This window comes from Stomoxys calcitrans, chromosome 2 (genome assembly GCF_963082655.1).
Source record: "Stomoxys calcitrans chromosome 2, idStoCalc2.1, whole genome shotgun sequence".
Lineage (NCBI taxonomy): Eukaryota > Metazoa > Arthropoda > Insecta > Diptera > Muscidae > Stomoxys > Stomoxys calcitrans.
This window is the reverse complement of record NC_081553.1, coordinates 237,583,064-237,610,618: the sequence shown is the minus strand read 5'-3', so window position 1 is coordinate 237,610,618 and position 27,555 is coordinate 237,583,064. Positions and strand designations below refer to the sequence as shown.

General features: G+C 36.8%; 1 protein-coding gene across 1 annotated transcript; it reads left to right on the top strand.

Annotated features, from left to right (window-relative positions):
* Positions 1 to 4,065: 4,065 nt before the first annotated feature.
* LOC106087981 (uncharacterized) lies at positions 4,066 to 19,411 on the top strand. The gene is made up of 8 exons (XM_013253244.2): positions 4,066 to 4,326; positions 4,395 to 4,567; positions 12,810 to 13,550; positions 16,168 to 16,401; positions 16,465 to 16,906; positions 16,971 to 18,005; positions 18,056 to 18,376; positions 18,438 to 19,411. The coding sequence occupies exons 1-8, from the start codon at positions 4,284 to 4,286 to the stop codon at positions 19,241 to 19,243; spliced, it is 3,795 nt and encodes a 1,264-aa protein (XP_013108698.2). The 5' UTR covers positions 4,066 to 4,283; the 3' UTR covers positions 19,244 to 19,411.
* Positions 19,412 to 27,555: the final 8,144 nt, after the last annotated feature.

Here is a 27,555-nt window from a genome sequence, read left to right as displayed (position 1 = left end):
CAATCCCAAATTAAATTGTTTTCACAAATGTAGGATTTAACCACATTTCTCTACAATTTAACAGCTTTTACGCAAAACAATATCAGATTTGCTCTCATTTTTAGTTTATGTCATACAAAAATAGTAGACAGGTGTGATAGCAAAAATGATGAATCATATGTAAATTGACACTTTTGACAACAATTTTCAATTACATGTGAATACAAAAAGTGACGTGTCATAAGACATCTACATGCCGTGTAATAGCGACTTCAGACGGACCCAGCCGATATCTGATTTGCTACAATGTGATAAATTTGACTGGAATTTTTTAAGTGAAATCAAGTCGGTGAAAAGAATTATCAATGATCGAACAAAAGCAGCAACGATTTTCAGACGCTTCTGTTCTTGCTATTAGAGCTATAACAAGCCTCTGTGTATACTTGTGAAATCTGCTCAAATACGAGATGGTCCCAAAAGTTTCCGACCCGACGTATAGATGGCGGTAGTTGTATGAAAAAATAAATACTTTGTATGAAAAAATAATTGTGTTTTAAATTTCAAGCCGCCGCGGCATTTAGTTCAGTTTAGTAAACTTTCTCAGCGAATTTTGCCATTTACAAATCAACCATTGCGATGGCTATGATTCATGATTTAAAGTTCGAATTGTTCCAGTAGGCATCTATGGGTTGCCCAAAAAGTAATTGCGGATTTTTCATATAGTCGGCGTTGACAAATTTTTTCACAGCTTGTAACTCTGTAATTGCATTCTTTCTTCTGTCAGTTATCAGCTGTTACTTTTAGCTTGCTTTAGAAAAAAGTGTAAAAAAAGTATATTTGACTAAAGTTCATTCTAAGTTTTATTAAAAATGCATTTACTTTCTTTTAAAAACTCCGCAATTACTTTTTGGGCAACCCAATAATTCGCCAGATTTAGCGAAAGAATCAGAAATGTTTCAGCGTTTTTTATCACCTTCTAATGTTAGCGACATTTGAAGGCTCTAGGCTTGAGGTGTCGCCCTGAGGCACGCCGTTCGGACTCGGCTATGAAAATGAAATCCCTTATCGTTGAGCTAAAATTAGAATTGAACAGCAACCATTGATATGTGAGAAGTTTGACACCTGCTCCTCACTTAAATGTTCGTTATACAGGGTAGCTGACAGGAGTGTTACAAAATCAAACGATCACATATTTTTTTTGAGAAAATATTTTTTATTTATTCAAATCAGCCTCCTCCAGTTTTTTTCCGATTGAAAATGGATGAAATTTATTCAGGATTCACGTTTTACTGGTGAATCGTTTCACATTTGTATGGAGCTCCTATACATATATCTACAGCGTTTTTCAGCGAATTTATAAACCGATCTTCTCAAAAGTTTGCAAATTGTGTTCTTCTATAACCTCTACTATGTATACGGATCTTAAAACTTTGCCAAATGCTTTTTCTTGGACCCCAAATGTGTGCGGTTTTTGGTCAGTTCATATGCAAATACATATATTAACCAATATATGGTCCTATATATATGTATGTGTCCGATTTTAGGTAATGTTGAAATAGTGTGTTAGTTTTTTAACCAAAAATCACGAACATACAACTATCTTATGACTGTGGTCATATCTGGCGAATTTTATCAAAATCGGCTCAATTGGAGATGTACTCGTAGTATTGCCTAATTAACACAATTTACAATTGAGGCTTCTAAGAGCTCGAGAAGTCACATCACGATAATGGTAAATATGGGAGCTATAACTATATATACACCTATCTTGGTGTGCTTGTTTGAGATTATAAGTCTATTTTACGTACCAAATTTCAGTCAAAATTGAGGCTTCTAGTAGCCCTTCAATTCAAATCGAAGGTCCATTTTATATGATGGCTATATCCAAATCTGAACCGATATAGACCATTTGTAATTTCCTACATCCATACGATGCATTCGTCCATAATTTCAAGTGCATATCTTTATGCACATGTTTGTCGTTACAAAAAAATTGTGAGGGCAAATACATTTTGTATGCAATCAAATGTAGGACAAATAAAACCCTGTTTTTGATCTAATGAATACTCGCTAGAATCAAATAAAAGGTATGGTCAGATACAACTCAGATACAACGACTAACTAGTCAAAGCAAATGTAAACACAGATAAAAATGCCGAAAAGCTGACATTTCTATGTAAATTTTAAATTAAATAAATTTCCTCATGTTGTATACAAAATGGGTTGTGTTAATAAGGCAAATAGTCCTATAAAAAAAAACAGTCCGCGGAGATATATCCGATATTGATGCTTTTGCAACCTGAAGCTAAGTTTCAGCCGGATATCTCCCCTATTTAAATAGTGTTTCAAACAAAGGAAAATTAAGAAAGCTATAGATTCTGTTAATCAAATGTAAAAAACAGAAACTTGGGAAACGCATGGAATCACATTTATTTTGTTACTTCTTCATATGTATATTATACTATGTATATATTATATATAATTGTATATTATAGATAAGTGTTCATCATAAAAAATTATTGCTTGAAAAAGGTGCTACGCTTTTTAGATCCTTAGTTATGGCTCATCAAGGTCAAAATTGGTAGAGTAAAAATTTTTATTTCAATTTTAAGTTTTTTAAAAAATTTATATATATTTTTTTTAATTTTCTGTAAAATGTTCATCATAACTCCTAAGGAAGTTTTAAGTTGTGGAGCCTATAACTTATAAGTATTCGGAAAAATTTGTAACATTCCCAATGATATAATCAGATTTGCAATTGGCAATGAAATAGTGCTCTAATTTCAAATACCGATTTTCAAAAAAAAAAAAAAAATTGTGACTACAATAACTTATAAATCGCTAAGATATTCCAGACATGTCGACATGTTATTTGTTTAGGATTTTACGAGCTCTATCTTATGATGCGTATTTTTCAGCACTTCAAAATATGAAATGCTAAAGGTGACCTATATTCACGCCTCATTTCAGCTGCTGGACCTACTAGGGTCTCCAAATTTTGCATACTAAAGGAAACCAGCTCCACATTCACTATGTCAAGTTTTATGCATATCTTTGCTCTATATCTGCTCAAATGTGATAGAATTATTCCAAAGATTTTCGACTGTTGGATATGTCCTCCAAATACTTCTTGAACCATGCCTTTTTTTACATATTTTGGATCTAAACAAAAATGGGGCAAGTACGGCAGCTAAACTAGTTTGAAAGAGCATATTTTAAAAATAGGGTGAGGGAATAAAAGTGTATATTTATTAATTTCCATCAATGTTGAAAAATAGTAAACAAATTTTTACTTTTTAAATAGTGTTTTACCTAGAGAAACTCAAAGGAAAAACAAAATGACAATGCCTAGTTTTCGAGATATTACACTTAAAATCAGACCAAGTTACCCAAAAGGTGTGTGTTTTTCGAAAATTGGCCAACTATGAACCGTCATACTTCCATCGCTTTTTTTCAATTCAATTTCAATTTTGAATCTGAAGATACTGTTTGTCATGAAAATATAAATTATTTGAAGTGTATATGACAATTCAGTGGGACGATACAATTTGGAAGTTCTTCAATATTTAATCAGCTAGGGTAGTAGCTATAATTAGATTCTATCATGAATGATGAACTATTTTTGATATTTTTTTTTAACAAACAAAATGTGCCAAATACATGTGTTTAAGGTGAATAGAAAATCAACACTTCATGAATTTGACATATTGTGGGCAAATATGATAAATCAAATTGGTTCAAAGTTGGTTCATCTAAACTTAGCTTTACTCGCATTTTATGGAGGGAACCATGCAATGCTTGTATCATTCATTGTGCCGTTAATGGTGGACATGAGCTTATTTTCAATTCTGCAATCATCCATAGCTCTTGAAATGAATAGAAGCTCTCAATGCAAGAGGAATGCTGCTGCTACTGTGAGGAGCACGCAAAACTTCACCGCAACTATCTCTTATTATTTTCTGTATTTATTTTTCATTTTTCAATTTACCCATCAAAATGTTCGTATATTCGTATATATGCTTGTGTTGGTTATTCTTTTTTGTTTGTTTGATTTTTTTGTGTTTTCAGTATAAATGTCATTTTGTTTCATAAACTTGTAACTATTCCACTCAACGGAAAGCTACCCGCCATTCAGTTTTTGCGCAAACGTGGGACCAACCAGTCCTAAGCCTGATAGCCGCTGGCATTTTCGCAATTAGAGTCACATTTGAAATTGTTGAAAGCTAACATCGGATTTTAGTTACAGCTGGAATACGGGTTGTTATAGCTGACTTTCGAAAGCGCTAGCCATAAATTTTCCGAAGATGACAACAGCCACTTTCAAAATAAACAATGTTTCCTATACGGGTAAGCGCCATTAGGACCAGTCCGTTTAGATGATAATCTGTGAATATAAAACAACGATCGATTTTCAGTGAATCTTTCGTCGCTGGCACCTGATATAACTCTGAATACATTCATTAGAGATCATGCTCAACTGACCGCTACGAAATTTATGTGCCTTGAGGGAGGATGTGGAGCTTGTGTGGTAGCCGTTAAAGGAAAGCATCCTGCTACAGGAGAGCTCAAAACATGGGCCGTAAATTCGGTAAGTATTTCAAGCAGAAACTATCGTTTTCCTCAAAAAGATTTCATGCATAACGAGGTGGTTGTCATATTTATGTGATTATAGTGCTCAAATTAGGGGTGAATATTTAAGTTTAGTTTTTTTTATACCCTCCACAATAGGATGGGAGTTTACTAATTTCGTCATTCTGTGTGTAGCACCTCGAAATATGCCTCTCAGACCCCATAAAGTATATATATTCTTGATCGTCGTGACATTTTAAGTCGAACTAGTCATGTCCGTCCGTCCGTCTGTCTGTCGAAAGCACGCAAACTTTCGAAGGAGTATAGCTAGACCGAGCATGTAATTCTTTGGTGCATGTAATTCAATATTTCCCAAATTTAGTTCATTTGAACTAGTGTTGAGGTTGAAATTTCGTTTAGATGTGTTTGTCTAAATTTATAAACGAAAAGTTTTGTATGCGTGTTTTTTTTGCATGTAAAATAGTTATATTCGTCCATAGATGTATGTGTCCACAGATGTATGTATGTACACAGATGTATGTAAGTACATATATGTGCAAAAAAATAGGGTCAGCGGATAGACGAACAAGCAAAGGATTCTAAAGCACGTAAAATGAGAGCTAGATCGATGGTGTATAGCATTTTTTTTTTACTGAAATTAGACTGCAAAAACAACTCACATTGGGAATAAATTAAACATGTACTGATATATTACCTTTGTCAAGAAACCGAAAATTATGAGACGAAGCATAGAACGATCAGAAACAAAATACTTCCTTGTCTTAACAAAAAAAAAAAACAACAAGTAAGAGCGTGCTAAGTTTCGCCGGGCCGAATCTCATATACCCTCCACCATGGATCGCATTTGTCCAGTTCTATGCGCGGTATCTCTTTTTAGGCAAACAAAGAATATTGAATAAGAATTGTTATGCTATTGGAGCTATATCAAGTTATAGCCCGATTCGGACCATAAATGAATGCTGAACATTGTAGAAGTCATTGTGTAATATTTCAGTTCATTCGGATAAGAATTGCGCCTTGTAAGGGCTCAAAGAGCAAAATCGGGAGATCGATTTATATGGGAGCTGTAACAGGCTATTGATCGATTCAGGCCATATTACACACGTATGTTGAAGGTCATGATAGAAGCCGTTGTACAAAATTTCGGATGAGAATTGCGTCCTATAGAGGCTCAAGAAGTCAAGATCAAAGATGGGGTTATATGGGAGCTATATCAGGTTTTGTACCGATTTGCGCCATACTAAGCACAGTTATTGTAAGTCATAACAAAACACCTCACCATAGGTTGGGGGTATACTTACTTCGTCATTCTGTTTGTAACTCCTCGATATATTCGTCTAAGACCCTATAAAGTCGGACTAGCCATGTCCATCCGTCTGTCTGTCGAAAGCACGCTAACTTTCGAAGGAGTGAAGCTAGGCGCTTGAAATTTCGCACAAATACTTTTCATTAGCGTAGGTCGGTTGGGATTGTAAATGGGCCAAATCGGTCCATGTTTTGATATTGCTGCCATATAAACCGGTCTTGGGTCTTGACTTCTTGAGCCTCTAAAGGGCGCAATCCTCCTTCGATTTGATTTTGCACATGGTGTTCTGGTATCACTTCCAACAACTGCGCTTAGTATGGTTCAAATCGGTACTTGTTTTGATATAGCTACCATATAAACCGATCTTGGGTCTTGACTTCTTGAGCCGCAATTCTCATCCGATTTGACTGAAATTTCGCACGTAGTGTTTTGGTATCACTTTCAATAACTGTACTAAGTATGACTCAAATCGGTTCATAATCTGGTATAGCTGCCATATAAACCGATCTTGAATCTCGATTTCTTGAGCCAATAGAGCGCTCAATTCTCATCCAATTTGGCTGAAATTTTGCATAAGGTGTTTTGTTATGACTTCCAATAACTGTGTTAAGTATGGCGCAAATCAGTATATAACCTGATTTAGGTGCCATATAAATCGATCTGGGATCTTGACGTATTGAGCCTCTAGAGGACGCAATTCTCATCCGATTTGGCAGAAATTTTGTACAACGGCTTCTCTCATTACCTTCAACATACGTGTCTCATATGGTCTGAATCGATCAATAGCTTTATACAGCTCCCATATAAACCCATCTCCCGATTTTGCTTCTTGAGCCCCTACAAGGCACAATTCTAATCCGAATGAACTAAAATAGTACTCAATGACTTCTACCATGTTCAGCATTCATTTATGGTCCGAATCGGAGTATAACTTGATATAGCTCCAATAGCATAACAGTTCTTATTCAATATTCTTTGTTTGGCTAAAAAGAGATACCGCGCATTGAACTCGACAAATGCGATCCATGGTGGAGGGTATATAAGAATCTGCCCGGCCGAACTTAGCATGATTTTACTTGTTAAAAATAACATCCAACACATTTTGTCAATTTCTTCGGTTTAAATGGTCCATTTGTATACAGGGAAGAAATTGTCGCCATTTGATAATACTTTTCAAAGCCACTGATAAAATTTATTAAAAGTATTTGTCACTTTGTGTAAGTGTTTGATAACATTTTTAACGAATTTTAGTATTATCTTATCAACATGATGGTTTGATAAAAGTTTTTGTCAATATGTATTAATATTTTATTAATATTTGACAAACACTTTTTACAAAATGTTTTCGACCTTATTTGGTCCTTACACAGACATATTTCGATGTCTGTGTAAGGTCCATTTTCCTCCACATTTTCGAGCATTTTGGCCTGAATTCCACGTTGTTATGTTAAACCAACTCATAAAAAACACAAAACTGTCGCTTTTTCGGAATGGCTTATGTAGCTGGTGTACGGCGTGTGGCCTTTGTTCGTCCCAGATGCGACAGTTTTTTGTTTGTTAACGTATCCATTGAGCTGGATGAGCCTCAACGCTGAACACAATATTTCAAAATAAACATTGGATTTTCATCGACCTTTGTCACAAATCACGGCTTTTGATAATAAACTTCAACGATGTTTTGTCGTTGTTTCTAGTTTCTCCCATATGAAATGGCAGTGTATACTGAACACTTTTCATTTTCACAGAATACGTTTGGACACAATTATCAATCAGTGCTGCCACCCGAAAAACTTTACTCATAAAAAATCATCCTACATATATGTTTTTTTAACTAGATCACCTTGACCCTTATCGACTAAAAACAGGAGGTTAGTCCTTATGAAGACTAAGTTAAGCGAGAGTTGATGATGCTGGGAGTTTAAAAATTGCAAATGTACCTAGGAATATTCCATTAAGAAAGAACGGGGATTCTTAAAAATGAAATAAAGTACCGTCCTTTACACCCAGAGAAAAGTTGGTACTAAACGTGATCATTTCAGTACCACACGGTATTGATAGTAAAGTCTTATCGTATGGAAGCAAAGCAATACCACATGGTAAGGATGAAATATAAAATTGGGACAAGCGAACTGGTATTGGTCATAATACCAATCTGTTACAGGTTAAAGTACCAAATCTTTATTGAATATTCCGCCCCCTAATGAACCAAAACAAAAAACCATTGAAAATAATTATAATCTCACTATTAAATCATTTTTAAAAAATAATATATCGGCGTGATCGACCTCGATTTTTTGTATTCAGCAATTGTTTCCAGAAGTGGTTTTCATATGAATCGAGTACACCAACACTACATCGTTTAGCACACAACAGACTTTATCATGTTTTTGATATAGGTGACGTCCTTAGAAATTGAAATATTTTTGTTTTCTCCGTTGTTGAGTATTTCAACACGTTTTTACCTACACAAATCGTATTAAAACATTTTATTAAGTTTAAACAAATATTTTATAACGGCGTCAATATTTTCAGTAAAAAGCTAAATAAACTACTTTTGCTGCGGTGACAAGAATACACATGTGGTGCAGCCTATTCTAAGTAGCCTCCTTAGTCTGGTATTAAATTTATACCAGATGGTATTAAAAATATTTGTCAATAACGCGAATAAAATAACACCATCCATTATTGGAAAAGTACCGTCTCTTTTTCTATCAGTGTATAGGTTTTCATTGTGTTCTAAACGAAATCTTAGGAAGTTTAAAAATACAACTATCTTCAATGTGTAATAGAAGACGTCATTGAAACCCCTGTGTTACCCTTATATTGGAATAAGACTTGGTTACTCTGTAAATTCCTAGGTTCCTTTTTTTATTTTAATTTGGAAAAGTCGACTCAATAAACAAAACTTTAAATTGGATCGAAATCGAAGCAAATTGTTAATATTTCTACAACTTCAGATTGGATCAAATGCAAGCCCCGATATTAGTAGACAAATTAGCGTTGGCGATACCAAAGTTATTATTTACGGTAGAGTCGTAAGGAAATATGAGCTTGTCATTAAAATGCAAACAAAATTACAGTATTTTCAGCTAATTTTATTCGCCCGTCTCTTTTTCAAGTCACAGTCAAATGATTTATGCTGTTAAGCGATATGAACTGAAACAATGGAAAACAAAATTTTTTTTTTTTTTTTTTTTTTTTTTTTGGAAAGGCAATTTCTGATGACAAAATATTTAAACAAATTGAAAACGATTGTTTTAAACAAAAAGAAGAAGAGAACAAACAAGTAATTAAATCTATTCATTTTGGTATAATTACAAAAATGTATGCGATTATGCGACACCAAAATACACTAGACTTCTAGACAAGGCTCAAGATATCAAGTCGGGAAATTGGTTTATATGGGAGCAGCTATGTAAAAACGTAGGGGCTAATAGCTTTATTATTTCGGAAGAAAAATGGTTTATTGCCGTGCTGATGGATGGATGGAATAGTTCTACTGAAAATGTCAGGGTGATCAAGAATTTGCAATACACAAAGCTGGTCTAAGGAAAGTATTTAAAACGCAATGAAGAAGTTATAAAATAAAACTAAAAAATTTTATTTTATGAATAAATAAAAGCATGCCTTAATTAACAATAGCTTAATTCACCATTTGAGAACCAGTTTACTAATTTGTTTTCTCATGATAGTTTGGCTACTGAAAGATTAACGATCAACAGCTGGGCAATATCCCGTTGCAATAAGCACCCAAAAATAAGCAAGAAAGATTGTTGTTTTGGAACACGTTTTCTATTCAGAAAGACTTCGTTGCTTAAACGAATAATTAATATTACACTAATAGAAAAAAATGGATACCAAACGTGCTTATTGCGATGAATATACGGTATTGACAGTGAAGTAACCCCGTATGGTATCAAAACAAAACCACCTGGTATGGTTGAAATATAAATTGATAAGTACCGCCTGGTGTTGGATTTATTACAAAACCGGTTATAAATCTGATATTTGCCATTGTATCCACATGAAGTTTTGAGGTAATGTGCATCAGACATTTGTCTTCCAGAATAAACAAGGCCCATTTAATATTAAGCCATAGATATGTATATTGATTCCCAAAAATTCCCACACGAAAATGATATTCACCTCACAAGACACTTTAGCAAGTTTTAGGATGTAGAAATCTTACTTGGAATTTGGTATAAAATTCCTTTTTGCCACTAAAACCACGCTTAGTTTGCCACTTATGTGAAAACAATAATATCAACAGGTATAAATAAAGCACCTTAAATTTCATCTAAGTATAGAGAGGAAAATAATTTTAATAGATTCTCATATTTTTTACACCTTCCACTATAGGATGATGATATACTAATATCGTCGTTCCGTTTGTAACTCATCGAAACATTGATCTTAGTCCCAACAAAGTATATATTTTCTAAATCGCCCTGACATTCTTAGTCGATTTAGTCATGTCGGTCCGTTTGTATGCCTGTCGCAAACATTCCAAAGAGTAAAACTTAGTCACTTCAAATTTTGCACACATAACTCTTATATGTTTTGAGTCGTTTGGGATGGTCCATGTTTTGGATAAATTCATCTCCCGACTTGATTTCTTGGGCCTCTTTAGAGCGATTTAGCTAAAATTTTGCGCGTCATGTTTTCGATGACTTCCAACAACATTGTAGCAAAAAGTAATTGCGGATTTTTCATATAATCGGCGTTGTCAAATTTTTTCACAGCTTGTGACTCTGTAATTGCATTCTTTCTTCAGTCAGTTATCAGCTGTTACTTTTAGCTTGCTTTAGAAAAAAAGTGTAAAAAAAGTATATTTGATTAAAGTTCATTCTAAGCTTTATTAAAAATGCATTTACTTTCTTTTAAAAAATCCGCAATTACTTTTTGGGCAACCCAATACTTGTTGTTAATGTAGGTCAGTAAATGGACCAAATCGGACCATGTTTTGATAAAGCTCCCATATATACTTGAGCCTCATTGGACTCAATTCTTATCCGATTTTGCACGATGACTTCTCCCATGACCTTCCATATTTGTGCGACTTATGATCGTCTCATAAACTGTAATAACTTCCTTTTAAGCCGATCTCCTGGTTATACTAGTTGATCGTCAAGATGGCGCTATTCCTATCTGATATTGGCGGAAGTTTTGAACGATGACATCCACAATCTGTACCAAGTATGGTTGGAATCGATCCACAACCCTCCTAAAAAACCGATCTCCCGATTTTTCTTTTTTGGCTAATAGAGGGAGCCATTATTTTCCGATTTGACTGCAATGTGCACGATGACTTCCTTTATGAACTACAATATTCACATCAATAATGGTTAAAATCAGCCCGTAACCCGTTAGAGCTGCCTACGTTTTATTAAAAATGCATTTACTTTCTTTTAAAAAATCCGCAATTACTTTTTGGGCAACCCAATATTATTCCATTTGGCTCAAAAACGTAATTCCAAAATCTCGTCGTATACGTTTCATAGTGGGCATAGGGTATTTTAAATTCCGCCCGGCTGAACTTAACGCGCCTTTACTTGTTTTTGTATTGAATGAATATTTAATTTACTTCAGAATTTATTATTATTTTTATACCCACCACCGTAGTATGGTTCTGATCGGACTGTATTTAGATATAGCTGCCATATAGACCGATCTGCCGATAAGGGGACTGAAGCCAATAAAAGCTTTATTTATTACCCGATTTCGCTGAAATTTTAAACAGTGAGTTTTTCTGAGCCTCACGATATCCAACCTTAATATGGTTCAGATCGGTTTATAATTGGATATATCTGCCAAAAAGACCAATATTTTGTTCTACAAAATTGAATAGTGACGTATATATTAGACCACTCAATGTTCGTGCCGAAAGTGGGTGCTTAAGTTTCCAATTTTCACAGGATTGAGACGAAATGTGGTTTACATATATACCCGAGGTGGTGAGTATCCAAAGTTCGGCCCGGCCGAACTTAATGCCTTATTACTTGTTTTTTGCTTAGTTTATCATCTTGAACGAATAACTGATGTCAACTTATTAATTACATTTATAGTAAAACAACAACATTTGTTATTTTTATCCCCAAGATATTTAATGGAAGTTTCATGAAAGAATAATGCCTCCAGTTTGATATTTCTACATTTATAACACTGTGCGACTAATAATAGGATCAGCTAACTCGGCGCACAGTGCGGGAATTATATACAAAACTTTCGATCTATTGAACTGGGCAATACAAAATTATATAAATCGCAAATGGTATGGGTGCATCTTTTGATCTCAAGTTTTTTAATATACCCATAATCGAGAAGCGTCAGAAAACTCATTCGAAAGATAGCGTTCGGCTGGACATGGCTACATCTCGTCAGAGTGGCAAGACTATAAGGAATAGCCAGACACATTGCGGAGTATTAGTTCTGTATTTCGAAACAACCAATTTAGTATACTCTCATTCCATGGTGGAGGGTATGTTTACAAATTGCGTACTATCGACTTTCCATTTACAGCCTAATAATTACAAATTTACCACTATTTAGTTTATATCAGCGATGCTCAAAATGAAATTGTGACTGCATGGGTGAAATACTCTCTTGAATAATTTTTAAATCTCTCAATATGCAAAAAATCACTTTTTGAACTGAATGATTGGTGTTTTGCAAAAATAAACATAAAATAAAAAACTTAAATACTTCTTTACTCGTATACCTTCCAATCGTTTAATCAATTACATTTATTGCTTTTAAAATAAAAACGAAGAAACCATGCGTATTCCGCTGCATTGCTGTCTCATCAACGACTGAAGCAAAGCGAATAAGAATTCGTGCGATTTGCCATCAACGCTACCGTATTGGGCTGGACATCGCTGGTTTTGATCATTTATGGACAATTATAATTTCTAAAATATTTAATTTTTAATTTCAGTGTCTCACATTGCTGAACACTTGCACCGACTTGGAGATCACAACCTGTGAAGGCATCGGCAATAAGCGCGATGGCTATCATCCCATACAAAACCGCTTGGCCAAAATGAATGGCACTCAATGCGGCTTTTGCTCGCCGGGGTTTGTTATGAACATGTACAGCTTGATGGAGGCAAAAAATGACAAAATTACCATGGAAGAGGTGGAAAACTCGTTTGGTGGCAACATTTGTCGCTGCACCGGATATAGGCCAATTTTGGACGCTATGAAATCCTTTGCTTCTGATAGCAATATTCAGGTACCCCAGGAATGTCTGGATATTGAGGATCTTACGAAAAAGACATGTCCCAAAAGCGGACAACCTTGTGCTGGTCTATGTAACAAACCCTTACAGTCGTTGGACTACGAAGATGGCAGCGCCTGGTATTGGCCCAAGACACTCAATGAGTTGTTCGATGTTCTATCCAAGATTGATTCACAAGATGAATACATGCTTTCCGCTGGCAACACAGCTCACGGTGTCTATCGCCGATCTGAAAATATTAAACACTTCATCAACCTCAATGCTATTGTTGATCTAAAGAAGCATGAACTGTCGAAGGATAAGTTGTCATTGGGTGCTAATCTCAGTCTCACCGAAGCAATGGACATTTTTACTGCTGCAGCAAAAGAACCTGGTTTTGAGTATTGCCAACAACTTTGGCATCATTTCGATTTGATTGCCAATGTGCCTGTGAGAAATGTGAGTATTAACGCCCTGTGCATGACATAGCTCAAAATAGTTGATTTTGCAGATAACCCATATTTGACTCTAACTCCCATTACATTCAAAGATTAAATGAAAATTAAAATAAATATTAAAAAAAGTTTATAGGATATCTTTATGAAATTTATTCACAAGATAATGAATGATAGGGATGCATGGTAAATGTCTATCACTAAAAAAATCATTTTTACTCTTCAAGAACATAAGCGATAAGATCTACGTTTTGAACTAAAAAAGTTGGTGGTGTAGGGCATAAAAAGCCCTACACCACCATATTCCATTCTCATAAGAGAATGGAATATGCGAATTTTCGCCAGGATCAGCTAAGAAATGACAAAAGTATTGTAAAGGGTGATTTTTCAAGGGCTATAGGAAAGTTTTCAAACAAAAAAAAAAACACATAAAATTCAGAAAAATGCATGAAATCTTTATTTGAATCGATAGTACGGTCCATATAAATTAATGTTTGAAGATTATTCGTGCAAATGTTGACCGTGACTGCGTCTCAAATGGTCCATCCGCTTATATCAGTTTTGGCATACTCTTTCCAACATTTCGGCAAGTATCTCACGAATAAATGTTTCAAATATTGTCTTCCGATGCGTCAATTGAAGAGGACTTGTCTGTATAAACTTGAGCTTTAATATAGCCCCACAAATAGTCTAAAGACGTTAAATCGTAAAATCTGGGAGGACAATTGACCTGTCCGGAACGTGAAATACAATGTTCCCCGAACTCGCCTCTCAATAAGTCCATTGTTACGCCTGCTGTATGGCACGTTACACCGTCTTGTCGAAACCACATGTCATGCAAGTAAAGCTCTTGCATTTTGAGAGAAAAAAATTGGATATCATCTCACCGTAGCGGTCACAATTAACAGTTACGTTACGATTTACATCATATTTTATGAAGTACGGTCCAATGATGCTACCAGCCCAAAAACCGCACCAAACTGTGACTTTTTCTGGATGCATTGGTAGCTCTTGCAATGCTTCTGGCTGATCTTCACTCTAAAATCGACAATTCTGCTTATTTACGTACAGATTGAGCCAAAAATGAGCTTTCTCGCTGAAGAAGAAGAAGAAGAAGCGTTGTTCGTTGGTAAGACGATGTAACCATGCATCGTCTTACCAACGAACAACGCTTCTTCTTCAGCGAGAAAGCTCATTTTTGGCTCATGATAGACCAAACTGAAGATGTTTGATAGTGAATCAAAACAAGCAACATGCGTGAGCTGTTTAAGCCAGTGTTGCCAAGAAGATAATAGCTACAAAATCACTCTTTATTAGTATAGATATACAAAAGGAGCCAGTGTCGATATTTCGTCTATGCCCTTGAATGGAACTATACTTAATCTGAGCAGATTTCGACCAAGATCCGTACACAGAGTGGAAGTCATAGAAGAAGATATTGATTGATAAATGCCCTTGCAAGTGGCTAGAAGTGGAAGTCGGGCGATATTTACATATATGTGGGAGCTATATCTAAATCTGAACCGATTTGTACGAAACTCACCAGTTATGTCGAGAGTCGTAAGAGAATCATTTGTGCTAGATTTCGTGAGAATGACCAAATATAATATATATGGAGTTATATTCAAATCTGAACCAATTGTTTCTAGAGTCAATAGGCTTTTTCTATAGCCCTAAAAAATTGTCTGACAAATTTGAAAACGATGGAATGAACATTTAAATACAAAAACAGACGGACATAGCCAAATGGAATAAGAAAATGATTCTGAGTCGACTGGTGTACTTATCAACCGGTCTATCTCTCTTCCTTCTGTCTGTTATACGCAAATATGCTAATATTCTGTACCACATTAGTAATGTAAGGTATACAAATTTGACACATTTGGATTGTCATTAAAGATTTGTAGGTCCAATCCCATATACATGGCAATCTTACTTATTTGAAAAACCTCCAGAGCAAAGAGTTGGTGTCGATAGGGGGAGCATCAGAAGGGGGAAGTCCCCAAGTTTGTTTCTCTTCCCAGTCAGTTGCCATTATGCTCTGATATTTGGTGCAGCGGGCCTTTGCCGTCGAGAGTTTAAGGGTCGCTCACTTGTTGCTATGCAACGTGGCTTCCGCGCTCCCTTTGAAATTCCTCCCCACTAGCTCGTTCTTGGCTGTAATTCGATTTTATCGTCGGTAAACTCATTTCGAGAGAGTGGAAGTATCCCTTCTAAACACAGATATACAGAAATGGATTTTAACGAACCATCAGAACTCCGGAAAATATCGAAAGAGTGAGGCAGTGGAGCGTTCTCCTTGGAGTTCGGCTCGCATACACGCAGCTGCTATGAAAATTTCTGGCACCACTGTTCGACCAATTCTTGATCAAGACCTTAAATTTCATCCCTATAATTTGGCTGTTGTGCAAGAATTAACTAAACGTGATGCCATTTACCCGATGTCATCTTCAAGATTGCATAGCAAAAATTAGGTTATTGCATTCTCAATACTCACCCTGTACTTTATAGGATCTCAGATCAATTGTCAGAAGTTTCAAAAGTAATTACGAGATGTTGCGTCTGTTTATGTCCAAAATTTCCACTTAAGTTCGAACAATATTTGCTATCGATTTCTGTAGACTGGAACCCTTGCCGGCAACATCAGCATAAAGAAACAGCATGAGGAATTTCCATCGGATGTGTTTTTAACTATGGAGGCCCTTAATGCTCAAGTCAAAGTCGGCTTCAGTGCCGACAAGCAGCAAACCATGCCTCTCTGCGACTATCTCAAGGACAAAACTCCCAAGTCAGTGATGCTATCAATCGAGCTGCCTGCATATCCCAAAGACAAGTTTATTTTCAAGTCGTACAAGGTGAGTTACTCTAAGATTCATGTGAATTGCAAATGTTTTATTTGTCTCCCAAAATTTGCCAAGATTATGCCCAGGGCACAAAACGCCCATGCATTTGTGAATGCCGCTTTTCTCATGGAGGTCGAACCTTCTACGGGTAAGGTTGGCACTTCTCGCCTTTGTTTTGGTGGTATACGGCCCGATTTCGTACATGCTGCTGCCATAGAAGAGCTTTTAAAAGGCCAGAGTTTCTACGACAAGGCTGTGGTAGAGAAAATCTTTACCCAATTGCCCACCATACTGCAGCCAAACGAAGTACTTCCCGATCCTTCACCAGACTATCGAAGCAAATTGGCATGCGGCTTAATGCTAAAATGCCTTCTAGAATGTGCTCCCTCTGAAAAAGTAAAGCCAGAATTCAAAAGCGGAGGCCCCATACTGAAGAGGGGGCTCTCCTCGGGTATTCAGACATTCAGTTCTCAAAAGAAATATTATCCCGTGTCCCAGCCAGTGGAGAAGATTGAAGGTAAGTGTTTGGCATGAGGCGAAATATGAATGAACTACGTAGGAACATTGCCTTTTCGTTGCAGGCTTAATCCAATGTTCCGGTGAAGCCACATACATGAATGACACCCTTACTCCACACAATGCCGTCCATTGCGCTTTTGTCAATGCTACGAAAGTGGGTAGCAACATTGAACAAATTGATCCATCCGAAGCTCTTAAAATGCCAGGCGTTATTGCATTTTACTCTGCTAAGGATATTCCGGGAGTCAATGCCTTCGTCGATCCCACTTTCGGCTATGAAATGGAAGAGCAGTTTGTCTCGAAAACAGTTCGTTACTACGATCAGCCTTTGGGAATGATAGTGGCATTGAGTAGTGACATTGCTAATCGCGCGGTTTCAAAGGTCAAGGTTATGTACTCGAATGGGGCAGAAGTAGTGATGCCTACACTTCCGGATGTGTTTGACCACAACCAACTAGACCGCATCCATAGTGTGGTACCATCGAAACTGAAGGCCATTAAGTTGTCCGGTGCAGCTGATATAAGTGGCAAGGGTATTTTCGATATGGGCTTGCAGTACCACTTCACTATGGAACCGCAGACTTGCGTAGCTGTGCCCTTTGAACAAGGTTTGCAAGTGTGGTCCGCCACTCAGTGGATGGATCACACCCAAAGTGTGATTTCAAAAATGCTTCAACTCAAGGCAGCCGATGTCCAGTTGAAGGTCAGGCGTCTCGGCGGTGCTTATGGCTGCAAAATCACCCGCGGCAACCAAGTGGCATGCGCCGCATCGCTTGCAGCCTACAAACTCAACCGACCTGCTCGCTTCGTACAGACCATTGAGTCGATGATGAACAGCAACGGCAAACGTTGGGGATGCCGTTCGGACTATGAGTTCCATGTAAAGGCCAACGGTAAAATAGTAGGACTAAGGAATACTTTCTACGAAGACGGTGGCTGTACGCTTAACGAAAATCCTGTTGGCCCGGAAGGTCACTCTATACCTTGTGCGAAAAGCTGCTATGCCTTCACGGCGGACAACTATAAATTGGATGGAAATGCGGTAGTCACCGACGCCACCAGCTCCACCTGGTGCCGTGCCCCAGGTTCCGTTGAAGGTAAGTTGCTACTGATTATTATGATTAAGCTAATGTGCACTATTTCTCAGGAATTGCTATGATTGAGAATATTTTGGAACACATTGCTTTCGAAGCTCAGATAGATCCAGCAGACGCCCGCATGGTGAACATAGAGGATGGCAACAAACTGAAACAGTTGTTACCCCGATTCATTGAATCCACCGAATATCGCAAAAGAAGACAGGAGATTGATGACTTCAATTCCAAAAATCGTTGGTTGAAGAAGGGCCTTGGCATTGCCATCATGGACTATCCTATTTATCTCTTCGGACAATACCCAGCCACAGTGTCCATCTATCATGCCGACGGAACAGTAGTCATATCTCATGGTGGCATAGAGATGGGCCAAGGTATTGTAAGACATTTTCATTCGAGTCCTTTGATTGATTAGGAAGTTTGCTTTCTACATAGGCATGAATACGAAGGTAGCTCAAGTGGCAGCTTTTGTCTTGGGAGTTCCCTTGGAATACATTAAAATAGAGTCCAGCGATACCATAAATGGAGCCAATTCCATGGTAACCGGAGGTGCAGTGGGTAGTGAAAGTTTATGTTTTGCTGTACGCAAGGCTTGTGAGGTCCTTAACAGCCGCTTGCAGCCCATTAAGGACTCCCTGAAGGCAAATGCATCCTGGTTGGAGGTGGTTAATACTGCCTGGGAGAAATGCATCAACATGATTGCCAGCGATCACTACAAGCAGGGTGATATGAAGAACTATTACGTATATGGTCTGGCTCTTACCGAAGTGGAGGTGGACATTTTAACGGGCAATCATCTGATCAAGCGCGTCGATATCCTTGAGGATACCGGCGAAAGTTTAAGCCCCTATGTGGATATTGGCCAAATAGAAGGTGCTTTTGTCATGTGCTTGGGCTACTGGCTAACGGAGCAACTCGTTTACGACCGCCAAAATGGACAACTACTGAGCAATCGTACATGGAACTATAAGCCACCCGGTGCCAAGGACATACCCATTGATTTCCGTATTGAACTGCTGCAAGGCTCTGCAAATCCGGCAGGATTCATGCGCTCAAAGGCTACCGGTGAGCCCCCTTGTTGTCTGGCGATTAGTGCGATTTTCGCCATACAGCATGCCATACAATCTGCCCGTAAAGATGCCGGTCTTAAGAGGGAATGGGTTCGTTTGGGTGCCCCGACAACACCTGAAACAATTGTCCTAAACGCGGGCAATGATGTGACAACCTATTCGTTGGAATAGGTTCAATTTCCCTAGTTGACATTTTTTTATACTTTATTGTTAGACATTAAGAGGTGGTTGGGATCTTTGACTGCACTTTTCTACTACATACCCCATACACAACCAATTATGTAAAAATATATTTTCATATATCCTGAAATAAACCAACTGTGTGATAGTAAAACGAAATACTTGACTAGAGTGCCTTCACAACTTTCTAATCACAACAAGACAGTGCTATTTTTTATTGTTTTTTATTGCCTTTACTAATAAAGCTGAAATTTTTTTCAGATGCTTAAGATGGGGGGTATACTAATTTCGTCATTCTGATTGTAACTACTCGAAATATTCGTCTGAGACCCCATAAAGTATATATATTCTTGATCGTCGTGACATTTTATGTCGATCTAGCCATGTCCATCCGTCCGTCCGTCCGTCCGTCTGTCTGTCGAAAGCACGCTAACTTCCGAAGGAGTAAAGCTAGCCGCTTGAAATTTTGCACAAATACTTCTTATTAGTGTAGGTCGGTTGGTATTGTAAATGGGCCATATCGGTCCATGTTTTGATATAGCTGCCATATAAACCGATCTTGGGTCTTGACTTATTGAGCCTCTAGAGTGCGCAATTCTTATCCGATTGAGATGAAATTTTGCACGACGTGTTTTGTTATGATATCCAACAACTGTGCCAAGTATGGTTGAAATCGGTTCATAACCTGATATAGCTGCCATATAAACCGATCTTGGGTCTTGACTTCTTGAGCCTTTAGCGTGCGCAATTCTTATCCTATCAGAATGAAATTTTGCACGACGTGTTTTGTTATGATGTGCCAAGTATGGTTGAAATCGGTTCATAACCTGATATAGCTGCCATATAAACCGATTTTGGGTCTTGACTTCTTGAGCCTCTAGAGAGCGCAATTCTTATCCGATTGGAATGAAATTTTGCACGACGTGTTTCGTTATTATATCCAACAACTGTGCCAAGTATGGTTCAAATCGGTCCACAACCTGATATAGCTGCCATATAAACCGATCTGGGGGTCTTGACTTCTTGAGCCTCTAGAGAGCGCAATTCTTATCCAATTGGAATAAAATTTTGCACGACGTGTTTTGTTACGATATCCAACAACTGTGCCAAGTATGGTTCAAATAGGTCTATAACCTTATATAGCTGTCATATAAACCGATCTTGGGTCTTGATTTCTTGAGCCTCTAGAGGGCGCAATTCTTATCCAATTTGAATGAATTTTGGCACGTAGTATTTTGTTATGATATCCAACAACTGTGCCAAATATGGTTCAAATCGGTTCATATAGCTGTCATATAAACAGATCTGGGGACTTGACTTCTTGAGCTTCTAGAGGGCGCAATTCCTATCCGATTTGGTTGAAATTTCGCAAGACTTTTTTTATTGTTACTTTCAACAACTGTGTCAAATAAAGTACAAGTCGGGTCATAACCTGATATAGCTGGGATCGATCTGGGATCTTGACTTCTTGAGCCTCTAGAGGTCGCAATTATTATCCGATTTGCCTGAAATTTTGTACGACGGATTCTTTCATGACCATCAACATACGTGTTTATTATGGTCTGAATCGGTCCATAGCCCGATACAGCTCCCATATAAATCGATCTCTCTATTTTACTTTTTGAGCTCACAAAGAGCGCAATTCTTATTCGAATTGGCTGACATTTTACACAGGTCTCCCTCTAATAGCAAAGCAAATCTTTTCTTATATCCTTTTTTTTTGCCTAAGAAGAGATGCCGGGAAAAGAACTCGACAAATGCGATCCATGGTGGAGGGTATATAAGATTCGGCCCGGCCGAACTTAGCACGCTTTTACTTGTTTATCCATAGGCAGGTTATGTTCGAAGATGAGCAATAACGGATTGTCTTCATATATGGGAGGCCTCAGGCCAATTGGACCCCCGGACGTTCACCGGATTTTGACAAAATGCTATTAATATATACATCTGAGGTGGTGGGTATCCAAAGTCCGTTTCGGCCGAACTCAATGCCTTATTACTTACTTATTCGTTTTAACGTGACCACCAAAGCATGGTTGGGTATGAAACAAAAAATCATTAATTCTGGAAATTTCTGAGAAGTCGAGCAATAAAGTAACCTTTTGTGGGTCCCAGGCCCTTAATCGGGAGATCGGCGTATATCAAGATATTGTCCGATATAGCCCATCATCGAATTTGAAGTTTCAGCTCAATATCTTCAGACGTTCGCAAAAAAACAATTCATTATCCATAAACGAACTTTTCGACAAGTAAACTTCTTTTATGAAAAACGTTGGGACTTAGGTTACGATAAGATTACAAGAAGTTGTGACGAATACAAAGAAAAGATATTTATTTATGGGGCAAAATATGCCCCATATAATCCGATATAATCCGAACCCAGGCGTACAGTGTCATAGGCGGACATGCTAACCTCTGCGCTACGATGGAATCCGCCAGATTGAGCTTTACCCAATGAAAAAATCCGAAAGGAAGTGCTTTTTAGCTTCGCTCTCCGTCAAATGAAAGATGCCCAATATATCAACGAACCAAAAGAATCATATTTTTGTGTAATAAATCGTCTTTTGTTGTAAACGAAGCATTTTTGGCTTAAACGACGAGGTCCATAAAAGTTTTAGCAAATTCACGACTTAGGTTGAAAGTGGAGGGAAATATTGCACAGCTACTACAAAAATAGCACTTTATCAATAAATCAGAACTCTTTTTCGCAAAGGTATTCCAAAAAGATTTTTTTTTTTTTTTTGCATGCAAACGGACGAGGGATGATAGTATTACAATTTTAAGACGATCAAGAATGTGTAGTGTCAGAAATGTATATTTTGAAGTGTTGTACATGAAACACTTCCATGACTAAACAGAAATAATGTGTAATAGTTTAAGCTTCCAAGCCAAAATTTAGTTCCATAATTTCATATGCTTGGATTATGTAGTTAGAATTTTTTCTCTTGGCTGTAGGTATTTCACCATAGACACGAATGACACTATAGCCCCTTTCTTTGGTGATGTCAATTAAAAATGTCTATTAAATATACAGATAATGTCCTTAGAATTAATTGGAAAAAAGTTCTCAGTCATGACCGGAGTCCACCTAGTACTAGTCTTGACTTGAAGTTCGAAAGAGGATCCTTTAATACTAGTGGAGTGGCAATCAATTAAACCTGGGACAGCCAAGTCATCAAAATCATTTGATTTTATAGAGCAAAATGAGATGAATATGCGAATCAATGAAAGACAAAATTGTATTAGTTTTGCTAGCAACTGTCATTTGAATTCTACAGCAGAATTTCGCGACAGTTACTTTGTTTTCTATTGCGCTGGTACGAATTTGCTATCTTTGCGTTGATATCGTATCGCATTCGTTCTCAATTATTTGTTTTATTCTTGTCCATCTAAATTAAAATTTAGAATAATTTATAAACCCTTGAGATTTTATACTGATAAATGGATTTCGCTTCAACATGTGCATTATGAGTTAGACAGATAAGAAAGTAATTGCGGAAATTGCTAACAAAATAAAACTTTTCTATAATACACTCGAAGATGTATGGCTGAGATGGTGAATAAGCTTGATAATTGTGGGTATAAAATAGTTTTTGTTCAATACCAATGTAAATAGTTAATCAGTTGTATAATTGCTTAAAAGTTATGTTGTATTAAAGTTTGAACCGAATCAGAAAAGCTTGAGCAGATTTTTTATTTTTTGAATAGGTTTCAAATATCCCCACGGTGCCACTAACCACAAAATGTTAACAATCTCACGGCAGCCGGTTGTACGTACCAGAGTGACCCGATGAAGTCAACAAAAAAGGTCAATGATCTAGAGCATGCGACTTTACAAAGAAGAACCTCTAGATCAAGCAGCGGTTCTCAATAGCAATAACGAAAGCAACGAACAAAAATTGAGTGCAAGCCGTTCTGGGAGACCAACAGCTTCCCATACCACCTGAAGGGGTAAACCTCCTTCGGAAAATCAGAATAGTTCTACCTTCCGGCTGATGTAGCGCCAACGTGCTGCATGTATGCCTCGTGTATAACCTGGTACCACACTTTAACGGTTCATCTGCTCAGCCAATCTCGCAGAGTTAATGTATCTGAATATTTAGCAAAACCTGACAAACGAATTGAAGACACAACATATTCCTATAGAAACAACAAAATGTTCATTTTAAACATACTGCTGTTCTATATTAGCATCTAAGCTTCTCATTCCACAAGTTACACCCCAAAATGCCGTTTTGTTTTGATGACAAGGGCTGTTTTTCCACGAATTCTTCAGCCCCCATCGTTATTCTATGTTATTGGCGTTTGTTTTAGATTTTAGATATGATTCAATCCAATTCCAATTTAGCTTCTTGGACCGATAAAAGCTTGAACTTTTGCCGAATTGGGTTAAAGAGAGAAATGATAGTCACGAATAAACATAGCCTCCTTTATACCGAATCCAAGATTTGGCTTCTGAGCCCTAATTCATTAAGGCGATATTACGCGGCATGTAGATGTCTTATGACATGTCACTTTTTGTATTCACATGTAATTGAAAATGTTTGTCAAATTGTCAATTTACATACGATTCATCATTTTTGCTACCACACCTGTATTTTATTTTCGTATGACATAACCTAAAAATTTGAACAAAAGCTGATTTTTTTATGAGTAATAATTGTTAAAGTTGTGAGAAAGCTGGTTTAATCATAAATTTGTTAAAACAGTTTAAGTTGAGGTTGCTTTCATTTGACTGACAAATATGTTTTAGTCAGAAGGAATAGAGCACACTCTTTTTTGAAAAGTGATTTTCATATGTTAGTTTCGTTTGTATCAACTCTATATGTGCTAAATTTGACATGTCATAAGACAATTACATACCGTGTAATAGAGCCTTTAGAAGTTTTGATTTTTTTACAATAATCCTCTTGCTAACAGAGCTTATATGTATAAAATTTTCCCAAAATCCATGCATAAACAATTGTATCAGACAAGAAGAACTTCCAGAATAAACATCTAAAGAATTTCGCAACAACTTTGCGACGTCTGGCTTGTTTCAGCGTCTTTTTTCTAATGATGACTAGCAAGTTTTTGCCATTTTAAATTTTTAGTTTAAAAAAAGCAATGATTTCTTGCCATTCAAATGCAGTTTGTTTATTTTGTTTTAATTATATTTAATTAATACATCCCCAATGACTAAACAGAAATATTGTCTAATAATTTTAGCTTGCAACCCAAAACGTAGTTCCATAATTTCACATGTTTGGATTATGTAGTTAGAATTTCTTCTCTTCACTGTAGGTATTTCACCATAGACACAAATGACAACATGCTTTGTACGAAAAAAAAAAACGAAAATCTTATCTAATGGGCGAAGCAAGTTTGGAATGATCGCGTGTGGAATTTTTGATTGTGCTTTTAACGGGTTAATTATATACAATGACAACAGAGTGCTCTCTTCACTGTGGCTGTTGTTAAGTTTCGTACTCAAATATACATTAGATGTCAAGATCAGGCCGCTCTCTCCCCAATGCTGTGGCTTCTACATATGATTTCGCTACTGAGCCACCTCCGTTTGCCATTTCTCATCGAGTGGCATTCTTATATTTGTTATTGTTTGAAATAAACATTCAAAGTAAATACACAAAACAATGAGAGAGATTTTAAAATATTTTAACAGACATGCCAGACGTGACCAAATTCAAAACATTTCGGGAATATGTTTGCATAACAAACAAAGGAAATGTGTTGTATTTCGATAATTAACTAGAAATATAGAGCCTCAACCGTCAAAAAGATGTAAGTGACCATGCGGTGCCATTACTGTTTGAATTGAAATTGGTTATATTTGAAAATATCCATCTTTAAACAATGTGCTTTTTGTTTTCTATGTTTGTCATTTTAAGCATACAAGCAAAATTTAACTCGTGCAAAATAATGGGGAGACATTTGGTTTTCAAACGAAAAACTCCAAAAATAGAAAAAAGGAAGGCAATTTTTGAGTAACATTTGCAGCCAAATTGTATTCTAATAGCTTTTTAATAACTTAACGATCCTTAATAAGCGATTGGATCATCCTAGGTTCAGTTCTTGCGAATCAAAACTGCTATAATTACTTATGGAGCTATAATGGGTAATCAAAATTCATCTAAACTGGACTGACATATTCCACTTTTTAGAGATTTAATCAAAAAATTTTGATCAAATTTAGATTCGGAGACTACGGGGGCCACAGTTATTTTATTGCTTCTATACCAAGATTGTGTGTTGTCAAGTTGGAAAATCTCTTTCTAATGTAAGAATATAATTTTGACGTTATTTGTAACTTTTATGATGCTCTCTATGCTATTAAAGGAGCTCACACCATCTGAAAAAACACAAGTAAAAGCGTGCTAAGTTCGGCCAGGCCGAATCTTATATACCCTCCACCATGGATCGCATTTGTCGAGCTCTTGCCACGGTATAAAAAAGGATTAAAGAAAAGAATGACTTTGTTATTGGAACAATATGAAGTTATGGTTCATTTCGGACCATAATTGAACTGAATATTGGAGACCATAGTAGAAGTCATTGTGTAAAATTTCAGCCAAATCTAGTAAGAATTGCGCACTTTAGGGGCTGAAGAAGTAAAATAGGGAGACCGGTTTATAGGGGAGCTGCACTAGGCTATAAACCGATTCATGCCATTTTTGACACGTATGTTAAAGGTCATAAGAGAAGCAAAAATTTCAGCTAAATCGGATAATAATTGCGCCCTCTAGTGGCTCAAGAAGTCAAGACCTCAGATCGGTTTATATATATATAAATCAGGTTATGGACCGATTTGAACCATTCTTAATACATTTGTTGGAATTCATAACAAAACACGTCATACAATATTTCAGCCAAATCGGATGGGAATTGCTCCCTGTAGAGGCTCAAGAAGTCAAGACCCCAGATCGGTTTATATGGCAGCTATATCAGGTTATGGACCGATTTAAACCATACTCATCATAATAAAACAACTCATGCGAAATTTCAGCCAAATCGGATAAGAATTGTGCCCTATAGCGGCTCAAAAAGTAAAGATCCAAAATCGGTTTATATGGCAGCTATATCAAAATGTGAACCGATATTGCCCATTTATAATTCCAACCGACCTACACTAATAAGAAGTGTTTGTGCAAAATTTCAAGCGCCTAGCTTCACTCCTTCGAAAGTTAGCGTGCTTTCGACAGACAGACGGATGGACATGGCTACTCTGACTTAAAATGTTATGACGATCAAGAATATATGTACTTTATGGGGTCTTAGACGAATATATCGAGGAGTTACAAACAGAATGACGAAGTTAGTATACCCCCAACCTATGGTGAGGTGTTTTGTTATGACTTACAATAACTGTGCTTAGTATGGCGCAAATCGGTACATAACCTGATATAGCTCTCATATAAACCCATCTGGGATCTTGAGTTCTTGAGCCTCTAGAGGACGCAATTCTCATCCCATTTGGCAGAAACTATGTACAACGGCTTCTATCATGACCTTCAACATACGTGTGTAATATGGCCTAAATCGATCAATAGCCTGATACAGCTCCCATATAAATCGATTTCCCGATTTTGCTCCTTGAGCCCCTACAAGGCGCAATTCTTACCCGAATCTACAATGTTCAGCATTCATTTATGGTCCGAATCGGGCTATAACTTGATATAGCTCCAATAGCATAACAATTCTTATTCAATATTCTTTGTTTGCTTAAAAAGAGATACCGCGCATAGAACTGGACAAATGCGATCCATGGTGGAGGGTATATGAGATTCGGCCCGGCCAAACTTAGCACGGTCTTACTTGTTGTTTTTTTTTTTTTTGGTTAAGACAAGGAAGTATTTTTTTTTCTGATCGTTCTATGCTTCGTCTCATAATTTTCGGTGTCTTGACAAAGGTGATATATCAGTACATTTTTGATATATTCCCAATTTGAGTTGTTTTTGCAGTCTAATTTCAGTAAAAAAAATGGTATAAACCATCGATCTAGCTCTCATTTTACGTGCTTTAGAATCCTTTGCTTGTTCGTCTATCCGCTGACCCTATTTTTTTGCACATAACTGTACTTACATACATCTGTGTACATACATACATCTGTGGACACATACATCTATGGACGAATATAACTATTTTACATGCAAAAAAAAACACGCATACAAAACTTTTCGTTTATAAATTTATACAAACACATCTAAAAGAAATTTCAACCTCAACACTAGTTCAAATGAACTAAATTTGGGAAATATTGAATTACATGCATCAAAGAATTATATGCTCGGTCCGAGTTCAATAAT

Bases quoted from the DNA above. Each gene is read 5' to 3' on its own strand.
- LOC106087981 (XM_013253244.2), top strand. From the start codon at position 4,284: ATGACAACAGCCACTTTCAAAATAAACAATGTTTCCTATACGG. The intron at 4,327-4,394 runs GTAAGCGCCATT...ATCGATTTTCAG, and splicing joins AAACAATGTTTCCTATACGG to TGAATCTTTCGTCGCTGGCA. The intron at 18,006-18,055 runs GTAAGTTGCTAC...ACTATTTCTCAG, and splicing joins TGCCCCAGGTTCCGTTGAAG to GAATTGCTATGATTGAGAAT.